General features: G+C 50.9%; 1 protein-coding gene across 1 annotated transcript in view; it reads left to right on the top strand.

Annotated features, from left to right (window-relative positions):
- The first annotated feature begins 520 nt into the window (after nt 1-520).
- The window catches only part of SMCO4 (single-pass membrane protein with coiled-coil domains 4), a 64,244-nt gene continuing 44,058 nt past the window's right edge, over nt 521-20,706 (top strand). The window contains exons 1-2 of the mRNA XM_086676424.1: nt 521-691; nt 742-952. Coding sequence (XP_086532550.1) covers nt 521-691; nt 742-952 — 382 coding nt within the window. The remainder of the gene's footprint in view (nt 692-741; nt 953-20,706) is intronic.

Below are 20,706 nucleotides of genomic sequence, written 5' to 3'. Positions count from 1 at the left end.
AATCTCACAACAACCCATTTGACATAGATTTTATTATTCTTAATTTATAGATGAGGTAACTGCGCCCAGGGAGACTAGCTTTCCAGAGATTTCCCAGCTTTTAAGTGGTAGATCTAAAACCTAAGTCTATCTGACTAAAAGCCCTGAATAATATTTAGCTGTGGGCTTTGCATGGCTTTGGTGCTGGTCTGAGGTGGAAATTGTGCAGCCCATTTATTCATGCAAAGCTGCGCACGTGTCTGTGTAATTTACAAAAACAAATCCAGGTCAAGATATCTGTCCGCTTCAGGTTTAAAAGCCTACTGTGGAGAGCTGCTCAAATCTCTACTCATTCACTCACTCTTTCGCTCCCTCAACAAGTATTTATTGCGCACTTCGGTATTCCAGGCAGGGCGCCCTCGGAGAGAGAACGTTGAACACCAGAGACCTGGTGTTTTGCTCCCCTGCCCTCCGCCCTTTCTTCGATTGTACGACCTCGTGGCGACGCTTTCAGAGAAGCAGGAAATGTGTCAGCCCGGGGATGACCTGTACCGGCGGTGCCCAGCGGCTGGGTGGTCAGGGCAGGCTCCCCGGAGGCGGCGGCGGCGGCCCGGGCCCGGCACGCGGGACCGGTAAGGCGACCCTGCCTAATGGGCTCGGAAACCAGCGTTGGGGCCCGACCGGGCCGAGGGCGGGGCCCGGGGCGAAGGCGGTGGGCTGAGGCCGAGGTCCGGGCGGGGGCGGCCGGCGAGTTAGGGTTAGGGCGAGAGGATTCGGCTTCCCGGCGGCAGAGGGCGCCTGGCGCTGCGGTCCGGCGAGCCGGAGCCGCCCGCGCGGGCGCCGAGAGGAGAGGCGAGGCGAGGCGGGGAGCGCGAGCGACGGCGGCCACTGCCACGTATTCCCGGCAGTGGCGGCGGCGGCGGCGGTGGCGGCGGCACGGGAGGAGGTGAGCGGCGCCGGCGCCCGCGGGCAGGTGGGCAGGGAGAGGTGCGGCGGCGCGGCGGGCGGGCGGGCGCGGGGATCGGGCACCGGGCACCGGGCACCGGGAGGGGGTGCCGGCGCCGGGACAGCGCGGTTCCCGCCACGCCGGCTCCGCCTCCGCGCCGGGCTGCCGGCCGCGGCCCGGGCGCGGAGCCGGTCCCGAGCGCAACTCGTGCCGGCGGGGCGGGCGGGGGCACAGGGGACGCGAGCCCGCCCGCCAGTCGCCGCTCCGGACGGGAATCCCCGCCGCGGCGGGAACGGGGCCGCGGCCGGAAAAGTTGGGGCGGACCGCTTGCCCGCGTGGGCCGGGCGGGAAGTGCGGTTGCGGAGCGGACCCCGGGGGGCGCAGGGACGCGGTGAGAGGGGGTCCCGGGCTGGACGCAGGGCAGCCGGGAGGGCCCCGTTTGGGAAGGCGGGAGATGCAGATCCTCTGAGGGCCGGGAGAAAGGGGGTGCGTTCTGGGTCTCCCGCTGCAGTGGGCAAGTGTCCGGCCGGGAGCCCTGCGGGTGAGGAGGGAGCGAGGGAGGCCCCAAGGCGGGGGGGTTGGTGAGCACTAGGGACCGGAGGCTAGTCGGTGCGGGGTGGGCTTTGCCTACCCTCTGCCTCCCTTGGGGCAGACCCTGAGAGAGGGGTCAGGCTCAGAGAGTTGGGGACACCCCCCCTGGCGTCTGAAGACCGGATGGGGGAGTTCCTGTAAGGACTGCGGGAGGGAGCTGATCGTCGCTTCCTCCACTGCTCGGTTCAGGTACCGCCCCTCCCCATCTGTCAGGTTCACCTCCCCGACTGCAATGCTTTTGTCCTGGGGAAGTTGAGGAGGGATCCCTGAGTGGATGAGGTATTTAGGGGTTCCAAGGTGAGCAGGACAGGACGGTATGAAATCCTAACTGTCGCAGAGAGCTGTCTGATCTCCTCCCACATCCACCCACCCCATTCCCTCTCTGGAGGACGAGTCAGGGCTTCCCTGGCTTGGGCTAGCAGGTCCTCAAAGCCCAGCAGCACATCTACTCAGACGGTCCTGGATATCCTGAAGGGAAATATGAAGTGTCCCTTTATTCTCTGGCTGAGGCTCGTTATTTCAGAAACAAGTGGTTCTGGAGATGTGGGATGCTTTATTAGAACAACCTGTGTGGTGCCCCTTGGCAACAGCCATGACTCATGTTGGCCTTTTTTCCTTTTTCAAATAAACTTTGTATTCAGGACACAAGTGTGCTAGGTCATTTGCGACTGATAGAGCTGGAGACCCACACTGTGGGCCTTTTGAGCCCTAGTTCTAGTCCTAGGGTATATTAGCAAGGAGTATGATCTTTGATGAGTCCTCTCTGGGCCTCAGTTTCCTTTTCTCTGAAATGGGGTATAAAGACAGAACTAGACGATCTGATGGAGTCAGAAGAGAGACTGAAACGTTTCTCCTTGTGAGACTAGATCTGTCACACAAAGTCAGCCTCAGCCTATTATAAAGAAATTCGGATGGATTTACGACAGATAAGATGCAAGGAAGATTGCAAAAAGCAAAAGAGAATAAAATCAAATAATTGGTACGAGATGTCTAGTGTGAATACTATTGTCATGCAGGCAATTCGTGTACGTGGCTGGCCAGAGGTCTTTACTAGAAAGTTGCTAACTCTTCTTTAAAAAAAAATAATAATGTATGTCTTACCTGCGGACCTGAATTTTTTCTTTGGTTTTAACCTCCAAGCCTGGAGTGGATGCTCGGTTTGGCTGGTTTTGCTGGAGCCTTATTCGAAGAACATCCCCAGGATGAGATCCCCAGCAACTCTTAGGGCCACAGCACTAAAGATCTCCTTCTGTCTGACACTGGGATCCATGTATCACCAGACTTCTGTCAGCTTTTTCACTGTGGCTTGAGAAGTCGTCAGCTGATGCCTGTTATGTCTGGCATTTCTGAAATTCCCAGATTTCTTTTCAAGTGAGTGTAATTCATAGGCACACGGTTCATTAGATGCAGCACATTAAAAATAACCTGAAATAATAATGTGTCCACTCCATCCTTATCCCCCAGACCCCCCTGGGCAACCTCTCACTAGAACTTCTAGGTCACCCGCTGGCTATCTTGTTTGGATGCTGGGCCAAACAGCACATTAATGATTAAGCCATGATGCTGGAAGGAGAGGAAGATTTTTTTTTTTTTTTTTTTTTTTGGTATTTTATCATAACCGAATGCTCCTTGTCCTTCTCTTCCATTAGCTTTCAAAATCCATATCGGGTTTGACCACATCATTTGCAGTAATCCTTTTTTTGTCAGTTTCTTGGAAGCTGCAGTTAGTGGTTATCTCTGAGTTTGAAGTGGTAAAATTATATCTTCTCCAACAAGTAAAGGCTTAACTAATTAGATTGGATTTTTAAAATATCTGTAGTGTGTATATATATGCGTGTGTGTGTGCCTGTCTGTGTGTATGCTATTAAATTAATGAAAATTATGATGCTAATAATAGTAACTATTTGAGTCACTACCATTTATCAGACACTGGGAGGTGAGAAAACAAACCTCAGGAAGAGCATAACTCTGTAAGTGTTGTAGCCGGTTTGCACTATGATCTTTGAAACCAAATAGCCTTTTTGTAATAGTGGAGAAGGAATTCTTAGCTATCCTACAGGGTTGTGATATTAAATGAGATAATGTATGTGAAAAGCAATGTGTGAACTGTAAAGTAGCCTCCAGCCCAGGACAGTATTTTAACATAAGCACTTGGGGACACTAGAAGCTTGAGGCCGTGAGTCTTGGTATGTATGTGGCAGGCCTTGGTGTGCCTCCTGAGCCCATCCCCTGACCCCTCTGAGCCTGGTCTCCTCATATGTAAAATCAGGACCACTGCGTTACATTAAATGAGATATATTGGGGGTGGTTGCTCAGTAAAGGTTGGCATTCACCCTTTCTCTCCCCTTGCTTACAGGCACTTGGGATAATGGGATTGATTAAATCTTCCAGTAGGAATTGGCCTCAAGGGAAAAAGGCTTTTATGGTACATTTTTGTACTTATGAATAATTCCTCCAGCTTTTGCCTTCCCACCCCAACGCCCAGTGCACACAGTGAATATTCCAGGCCCTGCCATCATCTGAAAGGGAGAACAAAACCAGAAGCCAGAGAGGACAGTCTTTGATAGAAGGTTGAAGATGGATGAGGCAAGTTTCCCTTTGCCAATTTTGTGCCCTGCCTCCTTTTTATTCATTTTATTGGACAGGGGAATGATACTGAGTTTGGGGAGGTTTCTAGCTGGAAGGAGGCAGTGGAAGAGGTATTGTGTAAGGTGGGGCCAGGGCGGGTAAGGACTGGGCAGGAGACGGGAGAGGCGAAATCTGACCGTACAAGCTGGAAAGTTGGTGTGGGGGAATCTCTGTTAGGTGTAGGATTTGGCTAAGTATGGGGCCAGTTTCCATCTCGTCCTATAAGGCTCTCTTGTGGGGCTTTGAAGTTTTTGTGCTCCGGGCAGATTTTGACCGGTTGTGGTGGCATCATAAATGAGTTTCCATAGTAAGTTGTATGCTGAAAAGGAAATTAAATTCCAAGAGGGTGTTTGATGTGACTGATGCCAGACTTTTTCTGAGAATTTTATTAAGATTCAGTCTGCCTATAAAAGCACTTTTTAGTTCTCTGAAGATATTAATTAAGAAAGAGTTTTTTTTTTTTTTTTTTTTAAATAGAAGTGTCTCCTTTGTGAGCTTTTGAAATGTAATCTTCCTAATCTTTGAAACGGATGAAGTCCAAAAAATCATAGAGCTATATATTTTAAAACATTTCCTCCCCAAAGTAATATTTTCCTTCTCTTCCCGTTCCTTCCCTCCTCTGGCATTATTTTGATAGTTAATTTTGGTTTCTTTCACATTTGGTTGTTGATGACCGTTCATTTCTAGATCTCTAATGTGCCTCCTTTGCCCCTGAGTTCGTGGGTAGTCGTTCATTATGATAGAGGTGGCAAGGGGCGCCTGGGTGGCGCAGTCGGTTAAGCGTCCGACTTCAGCCAGGTCACGATCTCGCGGTCCGTGAGTTCGAGCCCCGCGTCAGGCTCTGGGCTGATGGCTCAGAGCCTGGAGCCTGTTTCCGATTCTGTGTCTCCCTCTCTCTCTGCCCCTCCCCCGTTCATGCTCTGTCTCTCTCTGTCCCAAAAATAAATAAAACGTTGAAAAAAAAAAAATTAAAATGATAGAGGTGGCAAAACACAGACTCCCGAGCTGGCTGGGAAACAGGTCGAGTCAACATCGTCATGGTTCTTGAAGAGTGAAGCTGTCTGTAACTTGGATTTAATCCTCACAGCAGCTCTGGGGGTCGATTGTGCTGTCCTCAACGCACAGATGGGGAGATGGGCCCAGGAACACGTGTGCGTCCACGTAGCCAGCCAAGGGTTAGCCCGGGTCTTCGGTGACCTGTGTGACTCCAGGACCTGTGCAGGCAGAGGCCTCGCCATCTCTGACAGGGTCGGACTGTGTCCTATAGGCTGGGGGTTCTCATGTAGGGAGAGCGGGTCAGGTGGGGCGTGAAGTTGGGACTGGAGAAATGAGTCCATCAGAGTTCCTGGACTGATGAGTCCATCAGAGTTCGTGATGGGGCATGAACTGGAGACATGAGGACAGTGGCGGTGGTGATACTGAACGGGGACATGTCAGGATGATAGCGCTTTGTCCCTTTGGGTATGGACACTGAGAGAAGGAGGAACCAAATCCTAGCCATTCTTATCTCTCCTCACCCCTCCCCATTGTAGCTCTGGTCCACATGCTGGGCACTGGAGACACTGACCCTTGGTAGACTGAAAGCAGCCTCTGCAGAAACCAAAATTGCCCCTTTGGTCTTTTTTTTTTTTTTTTTTTTTCAACGTTTATTTATTTTTGGGACAGAGAGAGACAGAGCATGAACGGGGGAGGGGCAGAGAGAGAGGGAGACACAGAATCGGAAACAGGCTCCAGGCTCTGAGCCATCAGCCCAGAGCCTGACGTGGGGCTCGAACTCACGGACCGCGAGATCGTGACCTGGCTGAAGTCGGACGCTTAACCGACTGTGCCACCCAGGCGCCCCAACCCCTTTGGTCTTTTTTGACAGCTAGAGAAAGATGCCCGACTGAAACCTGAAAGCACCTTCCCCTCTCTTTGCCCATCACCTAGCCTTAATCATTTCTGCCTTTCCAGGAGCATCTCAGAGGATGGAATTCAGGTTCCTCTGACACTGATACCATTCAGGGAAATGCTGGTTTGAGCATTCAAGCAAAGTGAAAAGCATCAAAGGGAAAAGGCCCCCAGAGAAGGAAACCTACCTGGGGCGGAGTCTGCGCCCCACTCTTCCCTGGTAGACTCAGTGGACCCACCAGGGCCTCTGTTCTGGCTGTTCCCCAGGAGTTGGTCTGCCTCTAGGTAGGGGTGACTTGTGGTCACCAAGCATGCAGGGGCCGGCCGGGGAATGGGAGGGAGGGTGGGTGAGTTCACAGTGGTGGCCAGCTCTCCCCTGAAGGGTGCAGACTCAGCAGGGAACCACGCCATACTCCGGTGAATCGGTGAATCGGAGGCAGAGCAAGGGGAGATGGCTGGTCCTGGTGGCTGGTGTCCACATGTTCCTGTCAGAGGATGCAGTGTCACCACGTCAGGAATATGCTGGTCTCATGCACTCTCCCTTATTTAGTGCCAGCCTCTATGATAAACTTACTTGGGCTCCCGTTTTCCAGAATGCATAACACCCATGCCCTTTAGTTTCTTCTTGCTAGACTAAGCCAGTTGATCAGGTTTGGGCTTTATTTGGGCTTTGTCCTCACCGTAAGGAGGCCAAGGGTTACCTTTATTGGACCGCTGCTTCCTGGCACCTGCAATCACAAGTCGTCTCTGCCTTGAGTCCCTGCAGAAGATTCAGCTCCCTGACTTTCTGCTTGGTGGTCACCTCCTTCCCTCCAAGATGGAACCACTTTTCATTGCCCCGAGGGCACCTTTTGGTGTCCGCCTTAGCTGTGGACAGTTAGAGCGCCCATGAGTTTGTCTGCTGCACTAACAGGGTACTTGTTTAATGGAAAAACATTTTTGCCTAGGGATGGCAGCTGTCACACCTGCTTCTTGAACATTATGACCAAAGCAAAGCCCCTTTGTTGGTTTTCGTTTTGCTTCGTGTTTAGCTGTGCCTGTGTGTTTGGGGTGTGTGTTTGTTTTAATTATTACCGGGAAGCAAAAAAGATATTTATCAAATGTTTGGATCTACAGAAGTGCTACTGCTGGCAAGCAGAAAGAATAAATATATATTTAGCCGGGCTCCCATTGATTTATCTCTCCTTTTTTCCACATTGTTGCTGTTTTGTTGGCAGAACCGGCTGATTTGTATACCGGTTCAGTTTGGATTTCAGTAGCGAGTGTTGAAAGATGCTTGGGCTGTTTGCCTAAGTGGAGGGGCTCCAGGGAGTGAGTCTGGGGTTGCCCGTCTCGGCCCTCCCTGCGCTCTCAGGAGCCTGGCGCACAGGTGACTTTGTGGGGAAGGCGGAGTTTGGCCAGGTCGCTTCCTCCTAGCAGCAATCTTGGCCTCTCCTCTGCTGTCGGAAAGAGGGAATAGTCCCTTAGTTTTGGCTTTCTCTTTTCTCATCCTGTGGGGGTGAGAGGGAGGAAAGGGTTAGGATAGTGAGTTTTAGAGCCCAGCAGGCTCGGGGTAGGCTCAGCCGAGATGCAGCTTCCACAGAACTTTTACAGATGTTTCCCTTGTCTCCCACCCTTCCCTTCTTCCCCGTTGCTCCCCATCCAGTCTGCCCTCACTGGCTTAGAAATTGGACTTGAGCTTCCTCCATCAGTCTTGGGAAGACCTTGGAGCAGGGCACCCAAACTTGTTCAGATGGGTGCGGCTGTTGTGCACCAGAAGGAAAATCCTGTTTGGCTGTTGTTCTCCTTTAGTCAGTTGAGTTGCTTTTTTCTTAGATAGTAGAAGTGACACATGAATCTGGGAGGCCCTTGCACCCCTCCCCCACAGACCGCCTCTCTGCCAGGTCCTCAGAAATCACCAGTCTTAGCAGTTTGTTGTGTATCCTGAAACTGCCCGTCAGCCCACATAGACACAGATGCATGCAGTTTTGTTTCTTGTGTGAGCATACACTGATTCCACCCTATCTCTTCCCTATATCTTTCTCTCTTCACCTAATGTATTTTCTAGATCCTTTTCTGCGTGTGGCTCTTCTCTCTTAGTTTGTCTCTTTTGCATCTACAAAATATTTTATAGCACAGCCTATGTCCTGATTTACGAGTCGGCCCACTATTCATAGAACCTAACTCATTGGTTTTGCTACTGTATCTTCATACGTACCTGTCGTTAGGCACACATACATGTGGTTCTCTGGGAGCGGAATTGCTGTGTCAGCGGTCGGACACGTTTAAACTGTTCCACACGTTTAAACTGTTCCAGGGGTGTCTGGGTGGTGCAGTCGGTTAAGCGTCCGACTTCAGCCAGGTCACGATCTCGCAGTCCGTGAGTTCGAGCCCCGCGTCGGGCTCTGGGCTGATGGCTCAGAGCCTGGACCCTGTTTCTGATTCTGTGTCTCCCTCTCTCTCTGCCCCTCCCCCGTTCATGCTCTGTCTCTCTCTGTCCCAAAAAAAATAAACGTTAAAAAAAAAAAAAATTAAAAAAAAAAAACAAAACTGTTCCAGCATGCTCTCAAGGGCTGGACTGGTCTAAATTACCAGCAGTATAGGAGGCGGCCCATTTCGCCATGCGCTGGCCTCCTTCCAGGTGAAAGAAATGGGTAGTGTTAGTAGGCATCGCATTGCTTATTGGTGAGGCGGTGAGACTCATCGTGTGGTGTTTGGATCTTAGTGGCCAAGTTCGTTGGAACCTGGGAGGGTGAGGGAGCCACGCTCTCAAGGACCGACACTCTGCTCACACTCTGGTGTGAGCGTCCGGCCAACAGGGGTGTCAACGTGGCCCTGGAAGCGGACGCTTCAGGTTGCGCACTCTCTCTGCTTTCCCCAGAGGCTCGGTTCTGTCGTAGAGCACTTTCATTTCGGTGTAACCTGCCAGAGTATTTCCGTGAACCTCTCCCGGAGGAGGCAAGCGTGTGTAAGTGGCACCTTGAGACCAGCGTCTGCATTGCCGAGGCAGGGATTCGAGGCTGGAGAGCTGACCTGGGAGAACATTTAAAGATTGTGTGCCGGAAAATCAGCTGCTCTTGTTTCTGGAATGGCCTCCATGAATGTGGGGAAGCAAGATTCTGTGCACGGCGGGTCTTTTCCTCCAGCATGTGGTGGTCTCCCTCTGTCCTGGCTCCTTGTGGGACTATCACGATGGTTTGCCTCTTAGCGGGGTGCTTTGGGGAGAAGCCGTGGTTTCTTGGAAGATGTTCCGGGGGCCTGACCTGGTGGAGGAGGCATCTAGAGACCCCCACGAAGGAACTCACTGGGCAAGTCCCTGCAGGCCGAGCCATCTGGTGGCCTTTGGGAAGCTCTGGATTACTGGCTGACGGTGTTCTTTACCCGCCATTCAGAGGGGGCCAGAGAGGAGTGATGGAGGAGGCAGCCTAGGGTGGTGCAGAGGCTCTACGGTCAGCCAAGCTCGGTGCCAGCCTCCGTTTAGCCACTTATGGCTGTGTGAGTTAAACAAAGTTGTATTTCCTCCCTGGGCTTCAGTTGGCTCATCTGTAAACCCGGGATAATATCAGTACCTGCCTCACAGGGTTGTTGCGAGCATACAGAGAGTGATATTTGTAAAGCTCTCAGCACATTACCTAATAGGTAGTAAAAAAACTGTGATATATGTCCCCTTTCCTTAATAAATGTTTATAAATGCATATTACATTTGCTAAATATAAAAATGCGACTAGTGTAGCGGTTGTAAAGGGGGGGTCAGGAGATCAGTAGTGACTAGAGCCAGATTGGGGTCACTTAGGGTTGTGGGAGTAAAGAAAGGGGGAAGACAGGGGGTTTTGGTGGGGAAATTTTGGTGGGGCAGGACAGCAAGTGTGACTTCTCTCCTTACACCAGACCTCCTGCTGTGAAACCCCAAAGCCCTCATGCAGAGACCTTTTTTTTTTTTTTTTTTTTTTTAAGGTAGACTGAGTGCTGGGGGCTCCTTAGTCCAACTTTTCCCACTTGTCTGGGAGGAGGCTGAGTGGAGGCCGAGAGGTAAAGCGTCTTCCCCATGCCACACTGCTGGTAATTTCAGAGTGGAGATGGGGTCCAGGTCTCCTCCTCTGTGGGGTCGAGACTCTTCCCCCTCTTCTCTACACTGCCACATACTGCCTGCTTCTAGGTGTGGGAATAGAGAACTGCATTCATAGGTCTGCCATAGGCTCCTCCCGAGCCCCTTGTGAGATGAGTTCACTGAAGTACAGAGAGGGAAAGTCAAGTATAGTCCCAGGTGAGGCAGGGCTGGGATTCAGACTCAGATCCGCCTGGCTCCAAAGCTCATTCTTTTACCTTCTACCCGGTTACGTTGCTAATGGTGCTGGCCCCCAGTTGGTGTCTGTGCGGGTTTCATACCCCTGATCACCTATAATTGCACTCCTCAGAGAGTGATGTCCACACACACACGTGTCTGTATGTGTGTGTGTGTGTGTGTGTGTGTGTACGCGTATGCATGTTTGTGTATGACAGCAACTTCATTTGAAATCCCCGATATGCTTGAGGATTCATGCAGACTGGAGGTCTGAGACCTGCAGGTTGAGTTTGAAAAAGGCTGTACGAAGACCACCAAAGCAGGCGAGGCCTCAGAAGTCCAGAGGGAAAAAGGAAACTTCACTCTCGGGAGCCAGGCTTAGTGTGTGAGTTTGTTGTCTGTAGGCCTGGGAGGAACAGAGCCACCCGGCAGGGACAGGGATGGGACCTGGGCAGACTGCATGCTTGCAGTTTATGTTTACTTATTTTGGGGAGAGAGGGAGAGACAGAGCATGAGTGGGGGGAGGGGCAGAGAGAGAGGGAGACACAGAATCCGAAGCAGGCTCCAGGCTCTGAGCTGTCCGCACAGAGCCCGATGCGGGGCTCGAACCCATGAACTGTGGGATCACGACCTGCTGAAGTCAGATGCCCAACCGACTGAGCCACCCAGGTGCCCCAAATGCACCCTTCAATTTTAGGTGAGGACACTGAAACCCATGGGTAAGCCACCTTGTTCAGGGTCATATCCCTCGTTGAGGGACAGCGAGCCCAGGGCCCACCCTTCCTGCCCCTCCACATGTGCGGTTAGTGATCACTGCGTGTGACAGCTATCCTGAGGGCTGTTGTGACACTGAGCACTGGAGGAGCTCAGTATCATTTGTCAAATGAGCAAACAAGGTCCCAGTTCAATTCTGGTCCTGGCTTTTCTGTCTCTGAGCAAAGTCAGAGCATTTGCCCTCTCAGTTTTGCCCTCTGTAGGATGGGTGCAACATCTCTGCCTCTCTTCTAAGCTTATCTTCATTGACTCAGAATTCATTCAGCAAATATTTATTGAGGAGTGCTTATTGAGTGCCAGACCCTCTTCTGAGTACTGGGCACTTTGCACTGAACAAAAGAAGCTAAAATCGTGTTCTTTTCTAGTGAGGGGCGACAGATAAGAAATGATTACAATTCACGGTCTGTGTATGACTTTCCTGGGGCTGCTGGGACCAAGCCCCAAGAACTGGATGGCTCAAACAACGGTAATTCATTCTCTTACAGTTCTGGAGGCTCCGAGAGGGGATCCAAGGTTCTGGTGGTTGCAGGCAGGCTTTGGTGTTAGTTTATGGCAGCATAGCACTGCTCCCTGCTTCTGCCCCCATGTGGCCGTCTCAGGTTTTCTGAAGAACACTAGTCATTGCATTGGGCCGCCTGCACTCCAGTGTGTCGTCATCTGAAATGATTACTTCTGCAAAGACCCACTTCCAAATGCAGTCATGTTCTGTGGTTCCAGGTGGATATGGATTTGGCGGGCGGAGGGGACACCGTTTAACCCAGAGCAATAGGTGAGGTGGCGATCACCGCTGAAAAAGCAGGAGGTGTGCCAGGGACAGTGGTCTGGTGGTGAGGTGTCGATCAGGCAGGCCCTGCTGAGAAGGTGGTGTTTGAGCTTCCGTGTGGAAGAGGAGTGGGGGGGGGGTGGTGCGCAGAGCTGTGGTGTGGAGGGGCAGCAGAGGCCTTGAGGTGGGTACGTGCACCTGCCCGGACCGTGCGGGATGGTGCGGGGACAGTGTGGCCCGAGTGCCTCAGTCCTGTGTGCGCGCGTGTGTGAGATAGGAGAACGTGAGGGCCGAGGGGTATGTGGGGGCATCCAGGGTCTCCTTGCAGCTCTTTGCCTGTCTTCGAGAGGACTTTGGCCTTTTGCTCTCTTGAGATGGGAGCCACGGTTGTGGTTGGAGCATGAGCTGAAGCAGGACTGACGTGGAGCAGCTCACTTAGGGAGTGTTCCAGATTCACATGGCCATTGCAGGATGTGTGAACCCACCCAGATATTCTGTGGCAACTGTTTTCTCTGCGGTTTCTTTTTTAAGTGTCAGGGCTCCGTTGGCCCTTGATCCACTGCCCTTTCCAGGCTGTTCTTGGTCCTTCTAGATGTCTTTGACCCACCCACCTCCCCACACTTAAACCACAAGCACATGGAAGAGAAAGTAGGCAGACAAGGCTGGGGGTGGCTGGCCCTGTGTGTGTGTCAGCCCTGCTGGGAGCTGCTTATTCTCCGCTAGCCTGGGGCCTGCCTGGTGAATGCTAGGCCTGCGTTAAGGTGTTTATCACCCCGGCAGATTTAGAAAATGCTGAGGTCAGTGTGTGAGCTCAGTGTGTTCAGCTCCGCGGATCCTTCCGTGGATAAAGTCACCACGCTGTGAAAAGAGTCGAGTCAGCTCCCTTGGGCAGGAGGCCGCATTTGGCCTTGAAAATACAGGGCAGGGAGGCATGCCCAAAAGTACCTGTGGAGAGACAGACGAGCCATCCTAAGGTCCTAGCCCAGGGGCCTGGGGCCCTGGCTGCTGCCTGCTCTGTAACTGGCCCACAAAGTTTTACCCATTGTTCTTCTTATTTGCCATAAAAACACTTAGGCCTGCCATCTGGACATCATAGAAAAGGAACTCCAGGCGGTGGCTTGTCTTCAACACGCCTGGCCTGATGGCCCGAGGCCTGTGCTGGTTCAACACGCCTGGCCTGATGGCCCGAGGCCTGTGCTGGTTTTTGGTTCGTGGGGCTGCTGGAGGAATCCTACTTCAGATTCTTGGCGTCAGAGCCGAAGGGAAATCTCCTTATCTGGCTGATATTTAATTTCCTCTTTGGGCCTCAAAAGGAAAGGGCCTGGCCTGTATGTGATGAGGGGCCCCCGAGAAGTGGGCTGTGCACGGGCGGCCCGATTTCAGGCCCTCTTCCCTGCCTCCACCTGCCGGGGGTAGTGCCCCAAGCAGCCCACAGGGAGGTCACCTGGGAGGCCGGGGGGCGCTGCCTTCCCTCTGGGGAAGCACCACTTCAGAAGATAATTCTGTGTGAGCAGAGATGGTGATTGAACTCCCCAGGGCCAGGAGCAGCAGCTCGTCTGTAGGATTTCAGGAGTTAGTTGCCTTTGGGCACCACTCGCTCATTTCCCCCATCACCCCCCCCCCCTCGCCAAACAAAACATACACCCGTACAAAATGAAAGTTGCGAAGTTTCTTCCTGGCTAGAAAATGAACATTAAAAGGTGTTTTGTGAGATTGTAATTCCTCCTGCAGAGTTATTTCTGGGGGTGCTATCCCCAGCACATCAAAAGCACTTCCTGGGAGGAGGTGCCTTTTAAATCCTGCGGCCTTCTCCGCCAGACGCTGCGGGACGTTTGACTCAAGTAGCACCCCCAGAAAGTCTGGGGTCTGGCCTTGCGAGAGGCGGAGGCCCTGCCTGAGTGGGAGCCGGAAGAGCTGTTCCCATGAAACCGCTTCCTTGTCCTGTTTCAGGGCAGGGGGTGGGGGTGGGGCTTTATCTCTGTGCTGACTTGCCCCAAGCACAAGCACGTACTAAGTAAATACTTGTTGATGGGCAGGATCTACTGGATGCCGGCCCTGACCTCTTTTGCTGGGCTCTGAGCAGGCAGCAGTGTGCTGTGAGTTAGCCCAGAGCCCCGACAGCTCCGTCTACTGGACGGTCTCACAGCCAGGGCCTTGGGGACGTCGTTTGCTTGCTTCCTTGGGCCTCAGTTGTCTCATCTTCCACCCGGGGGTTGGATGAAATGGTTGGAATGAGAGCCTTCTTGGCTCCCCTCCTTTGGTGCCTTCCTGCCCCCCCTGCCCCTGGGATGCAGGGGTCCTGGGCTGATCGGCCTGCACCATCCCCCCTGGTCACAGTGGGAGCTCCCTGGGGACAGGAAGAACATGAGCTCTTTGTCCCTGAGAGCCCGACATGTGCAGCACTTCCATAGAGCTCCCGTGTGGCCTTCGTCCTGCTTGGCCAGACCCCCACAGCACTCACTTTCGGGGTGAACTTTGATGGGGGAGGGAAGAACAGCTGGCAGGGGATTTGGCCTGAATCTCTAGCCTAGCTCTGGAAGCAGGTGTCTCCAGTGGTTCACCGTGAGTTCCTCGCTCCTGTCTCAGGTTTCGTGCAACCTTTTATCTTCGCTTTGAACAAAGTCCCTTTATTTCTGGCTGTTGTTATGAGAATTGTTTTTGCAGTTACTGGTAAGGCAGAAAAGAATGGATCATGACTACAGAATTGTATAAATTTTACATTCCAAATTTAAGAACTGTCCATGCATAGGAAAAATACTTTGTGGAACTTTATTTCGGAAATTATTCCTGGATTTTGGTATAACAGGAAATGTTTTTAACCTATTACCTTTATAATAAAAACTATTGAAATTACGATAAGTAATAAATAAATTAGAATTTAATATGCGATAGCCACTGTAAGAACTTGCCATTATATCTTATTTAATCCTCACTATGAATCTGTAAGATCCTTTTTTTAAAAATACACGTTAACCTGGGGCACCTGTATGGCTCAGTCGGTCAAGGGTCCGACTCCTGATTTCAGTTCAGGTCATGCTCTCATGGTTTGTGGGATCAAGCCCCACATCAGACTCTGAGCTGACAGCACAGAGCCTGCTTGGGATTTTCTTTCCCTCTCTCTCTGACCCTTCCCTGCTACACTCACTCTTTCTCTCTCTCAAATAAATAAATAAACATTAATAAAAACCCCGTTAAACTATTTTTTAAATTGCGGTAGAATATATATAACATGAAATTTACCTTTTTAACCATTTTTAAATCTACAGTTCTGTGGCATTAAGTACATTTGCTGTGGGATCCCTTTCTTTAGCTCCTTAATGTTATAAATGAGGAAGCTAAAACTTAGAAAAACAAAGTTGCTTGCCTCAGGTCACAGAGAGTAAGAAGTTCCAGAAGTAGGATTTGAACCCAGGACCCTGAGACTCAGAGCTCTGGGATTTCTGGTTAGTGGTTGTTGGGCTCCATGGTTTCTTACCCTGCCCCATGCTCACCACTTCTTTGCAGAAAACCAGCTCACTCATGTGCATCTCTCGTTGAAAAGTTCTAGCATTGGGTTTCGCGTTTTGTCGGGGAGGTGGCTGATCAGTCCGGCTCATTGTGTGTGTGGCTGATGCAGGTGCCACCTGTTGATGGACACTAGGGTTGATGAAGGTTGAAGTGTATACGCCACTGTGTTGGGAAAGGGTGGGTGTTGGACTTCTTCCAGAAGGTTTTTGTAGCGGGGGCCCCAGGGCTCGGGTACCTGGCCTCATCCAATCTGAGCTTGGAGTTAGAAGGTCTCTGCGTTTTAGTGCTTATGTTGCCTTGTGGGTGACATGCTTTGGCCTCAGTTTCCTCATTTTTAAAAAAATGTATTTACCCATTTTTGAGAGAGAGAGAGGGAACCAGCAGGAAAGGGGCAGAGAGAGAAGGGGACAGAGGATCTGAAGTGGGCTCTGTGCTGACAGCAGAGAGAGAGCCTGTAGTGGGGCTTGAACTCAACAAAACCATGAGATCATGACCCGAGCCAAAATCAAGAGTCGGACACCTGACTGAGCCACTCAGGTGCCCCAGTTTCCTCATTTAAAAAAAAATTTTTTTTTTAATGTTTATTTATTTTTGAGACAGAGAGATAGAGCATGAACAGGGGAGGGTCAGAGAGAGAGGGAGACACAGAACTGAAGCAGCCTCCAGGCTCTGAGCTGTCAGCACAGGGCCCGACGCGGGGCTCGAACTCATGGACCGTGAGATCATGACCTGAGCTGAAGTCGGTTGCTTAACGACTGAGCCACCCAGGCGCCCCTCCTCATTTCTAAGTGGGTGGGATGCTTGTTTGGCTTGCCTGCCACGATTGTAGATGATTACATGCCACGATGTGGGGGAAAGTGCCAGGTAGACTAGGGGGCTGTCAGGCAGCTTTCTATGATGGGCATTTTGAGTATATCCTGGTAGAGGGGAGTGTCCGGGGCCGACCCTGGAGCCCTGAGGAGGATGAATTGGAAGGTGAAGAGTGGCAGGTTTGCCTTGCTCTGTTTTTTCCGTTTTGCCATCAGCTTGTTTCCATCACTATCGCCTAGCTGGTGAAGCACCAGTGTTCCATTGTTTGCTTGGTACTGCAGGTTGGCATGCTCTGAGATTTTCTAGAGTGTGTCTCTCTCAAGGCCCTTGGATTCACCCTCCCCGAGACTCCCATCTCTGTGGTGAGATGAGCTGTAACGTCAGAGATCATTTTTGTAGCCATGTGATCATTGAAGGTATACAGCAACGTTCCCTGGGCCTTGTCTGTCTTCCTCGTCTTTACAGCAGATATCAGTTTGTCTTTCCATCCTCTGATCTTGAGTGGCCAAGCATATGGGCTGGGATGCGGAAGATGTACTGGTGGGGGAAGGAGCTCACTTTCTCATGGCAGGTGCAGTGCCTGTCCTGGCCGCACTAACACACTGTGCACTGTGCAAGACCCTGGGTGCAATCTTGAGGTAAAGAAGGTGCGGTCTTACTCTCAAAGAAGCCACCATCTCATGGGGAAGATACATATACTCAGGACACAATTATGAAGGCGGGCATAGGTAGCTTGACGAGTAACTGTCACGAGAGGTATAGCCTTTAGTCTAAATGAATGAAAATGTATTGTTTGGGGCTGATCAGAGGTGACTAGGTTTCCTGTCTAGCCATCCCCACAATAGTTTTTTGAGTCATTGCTGTGTCCTTGCATGTTTCATCTGATAAGAAAGCCAGGGGTCTGTGCTGGGTCTGCCAAAGTCGTGGCCCTGTCTCACTGTCCACTCGTTTCTGGCTTTGAGAACGGTCCTCGAAGACTAAGTAGGTCACGGATATCTATTTTGAACCGAGCGTGGCTGGGCTGCATGGCCATTTAATTTCCGGATCAAATCCTGTTGGACTTGTTTGTCCAGGAGGCTGGCAGCAAGCACTCTCTGGTTGGTTGTGCGGTGTATTTATAAAGTGTGAAGAGTCTGGACGTAACGAGACACTCCACTTATCTATTCCTGCAGGAGAGCGGTCGGTCCGTGGAGAGGTTTCAGAAACCTTCAGGAAGCCGGGGGCATATCGTCGTTCCGCCCCGCTTCTTTGAATTTTCTGAAAATTGTTGATCCTCACGAACTTCATGGAACCTTTTTCTTTTAAGAAATCCCATTTAATTTTTACCCCGTGTTAGTTGGCCTCTGCTTTTGTTAGTAATGGCAGCCAGTTGCTTGATTTGCTGTGTGCTGAGCCTTTCATGTGCATTACCTCATTTAATCCTTACCACAGCCTTGGAAAATGGATATTTTTGTGCCCATTTTACAGGGGAAGAAGCAGAGAATCAAAGTGGTGTGGTAATTTGCTCGCAGACCAACTGTGTAAGTAGCAAGGCCAGAGACTTGCACTCAAGGTCTTCTGGTCAGGATCTGGCCTTTGCACCGCACCACACGGGTCTCAGGAGCCCGCGAATGGAAGACATTCCTGTCTGGGAGCAGGGGAGCAGCTCCCGGGTCTGTTCCGTTTGGAGGGGAGATAGGACTTCCCAGCTGTGCGTTGGGGACGTAGGGCCCCCAGTGCAAAGCGGCTTCCATGCAGAACTGGGGTTATGTTTTATTCTGTCACTTGGAGATAACTAGACCACAGAATTGTCAGTTTTTACTCTTTGCTGGGTTTTCTCCTGTTTCACTTTTTCTCTAGGTGTTCTTGCCTAAGACCTTGGGTGAGTGCCGTGAGATGGTGAGATCCATGACGGTGCAGGTGGTCATGGGGTCCTTTTAACCACCTCCTCTGTGTACACCAGCAGTTGACCCTAATATTCCTCTGTTGTCAGGATTGCATGCTTTCTCTACATTTTGGAGACGTCGACACAAGCTCTTGGCTGTGTGCGTGCTGTGTCTTTCTCTCCGGTTTCTCCTCCCTAAGCTGCTCACAGAGTTCTGGCGGTAATGTTGCTGCACGTGGTCGTCTACATTTGCCGGTGTGTCCGAATGTTTAGGTGCTTTGCAGAGGCATTGCCTCATTGAGTATCCCCAGCAAGCCACCGTCACCCCATTTTACGGGTGGGGATTCTCAAGGGATGCCATAGACCTGAGACTTTTAGGTAACACACCTCATAGCTTCCTCTGAAAGTTTCGTAGATAACATCAGAGGAGTGTTTATTTAAAATTGGGTGTATTCTAGGCTCAGTCAGTTGAGTGTCTGACTCCCGATTTCGGCTCAAGTCATGATCCCAGGGTCGTGGGATCGAGCCCTGCATCAGGGTCCATACTGAACGCGGTGCCTGCTTAAGATTTTCTCTCTCTCTCTCTCTCTCTCACTCTCTCGGCCTCTCTCACCAACTCACACACACGTTCTCTCTAAAATAAAAAAAAAAAAAATCAGTTGTATTCTAAAGTGAGAGAACCCCATCAAATGCTGTCTTGCTGGCTGGTACATGCTGGGGTTTTCCTGTCAGGAGTCCCTGGCCCATCCTAGTTCTCCTCCCTGCCATTTCCTGCCTTTGTTTCTTAATCTGAGTCTGTATCCTATGAATTGGGGATAATACTAATAGTATTCTAAAAGATGTAAATGAGACAATGTACGTAAAATCACTCAGGACTCAGTGAGTGGATTATTACTTTTGGTCTTAAAAAAAATTTTTTTTTAAATGTTTATTTATTTTTGAGAGAGAGACAGAGAGCACGCAAGAGTGAGCCAGGGCAGAATCTGAAGCAAACTCCAGGCTCTCAGCTGTCAGCACAGAGCCCGACAGAGGGCTTGAACCCATGCACTGTGAGATCATGACCTGAGCCCACCAAAGTCGGATGCGTAACCGACTGAGCCACCCAGGTGCCCCATACTTTTGGTCTTTAAACCACAGTGGCTTGGAGCTGCCACAGAAGCAGAGGCCTGAGAAACTACCTCCCTCCCCACCTCGGAGCCTTAGTGACTGACTTCTCCTGCAAGCCCCTCCCCCAAAGTGAGAAGCAGAGGACAAAGCATAAGGAACCCTAAAGAACCCTGATTATAGCTAGAATCTTTCCAAGATTTTCCTATTCTTATTGGTTTCAGGGAATGGCAGCTGGTGATTTGGTTCATTTTCTGGGAACCTGAGCTCTGGGAAGTCCACTTTAACTACACAGCCACTCTCAAGTGCCTGGGCCCATTTAAAAAGATGGAGAAATGCTAAAATAGTGCTTTAGAAACAGGTATTTTAAGTGTGTGCATTGGACACATCAGTACTTTTAGCACACACACATTCAGTGACTATCTAATTTTCCTGAGACCACTTAAAGTCTAAATTTGACACCTTCTGGCCTTGCATCTTGAAGGCCTACGGAAGCATCTAGCAGATTCAGCTTTGCATTTTTGACCACCTCACGGGAGGCCTTCCATCCCACCCCCACCCCTTGTAATTCTGAGGCCAGACAGGTATAGGGCAGGTTCCAGAGGAACCAGAAAGGTGACTAGTGATTTTCGATCTTTGGGGATTCTGATTTCACGTGTCTGTCACATTATGTTGAGCAATCTGCTTTACTTCCAGCCTCAAGGAACTGCAGCCTTGTCAGGGAGATAGACCTGGCGTTGTGGCAGCCCTTGTATTTTTGTGGGTGCCGATAAGGATGCTCTTCTCCAGGGCTTAAGTCTTGGCGTGGTGGTGGGCGTGGTGGCGGTGGTTTCTAAATCTTAATGCATTATAAACTAGAAATTTGCAAGCTGTGGTTTTTCTTACTGGAAGAATTGCAAATAGAATTAAGGACAGGACTTTCCAGCATGAGCTGCTCTCTGCTTGGGCTCGCAGACTTTAGTTACACCATCTTGCACAGTGGGTTACAGTTACCTGTTTGCCTGTCCATCTGCCCAGCTTGATGGGGCAGGGACTTGGCCTGTGCCCTGTTATAGCCTAGGCATCTTACGTGTCTCACTTTATGTGGAAACACAATTGCTACCTACGCAAAAGATTTGCGGCAGTTGGGATCACTTCATGTGCTGGAAAGGAGGCTGTGGGGCTGATTGTCAGGTCAGTGGCCGCTGTTGATTTTGCAGAATTGGCTCTGTACCACCAGGGGGCGTTGGGAGCTGTGTGGCACCAGGCAGGCCTGTCCACAAACCCGACTTGTCTACCTTCCCCACCCATGCCCCTAGTGCTTCTGTTGAGGGACCCGAAACCAGTACCCCAGTACCAGATAGGTGGTTGGTAACAAGCCCAAGGTGTGAGTGGTGTTATCTCCTATTCTATAGGCTAAGATCTGGAGAAGCCACCCAGCTAACAGATAGGCAAGTCAGTCCACATTCCTGGCGTTTAACTAATCCGATATACACTACTGCCTCTGCCCTGAGGACAGATCCAGCCATACATGATTAATTAACCTGACAGCCCTAGAAATTTAAATTAGATCTAAGGAAGAACTTCCTAACTTTTCTTTTCTTTTTTTT

The sequence above is a fragment of the Puma concolor genome, chromosome D1 (assembly GCF_028749965.1).
Source record: "Puma concolor isolate L17-30 chromosome D1, mPumCon1.1.hap2, whole genome shotgun sequence".
NCBI lineage: Eukaryota > Metazoa > Chordata > Mammalia > Carnivora > Felidae > Puma > Puma concolor.
The sequence above is the reverse complement of the archived record's forward strand: the minus strand, read 5'-3'. Positions and strand labels throughout refer to the sequence as shown.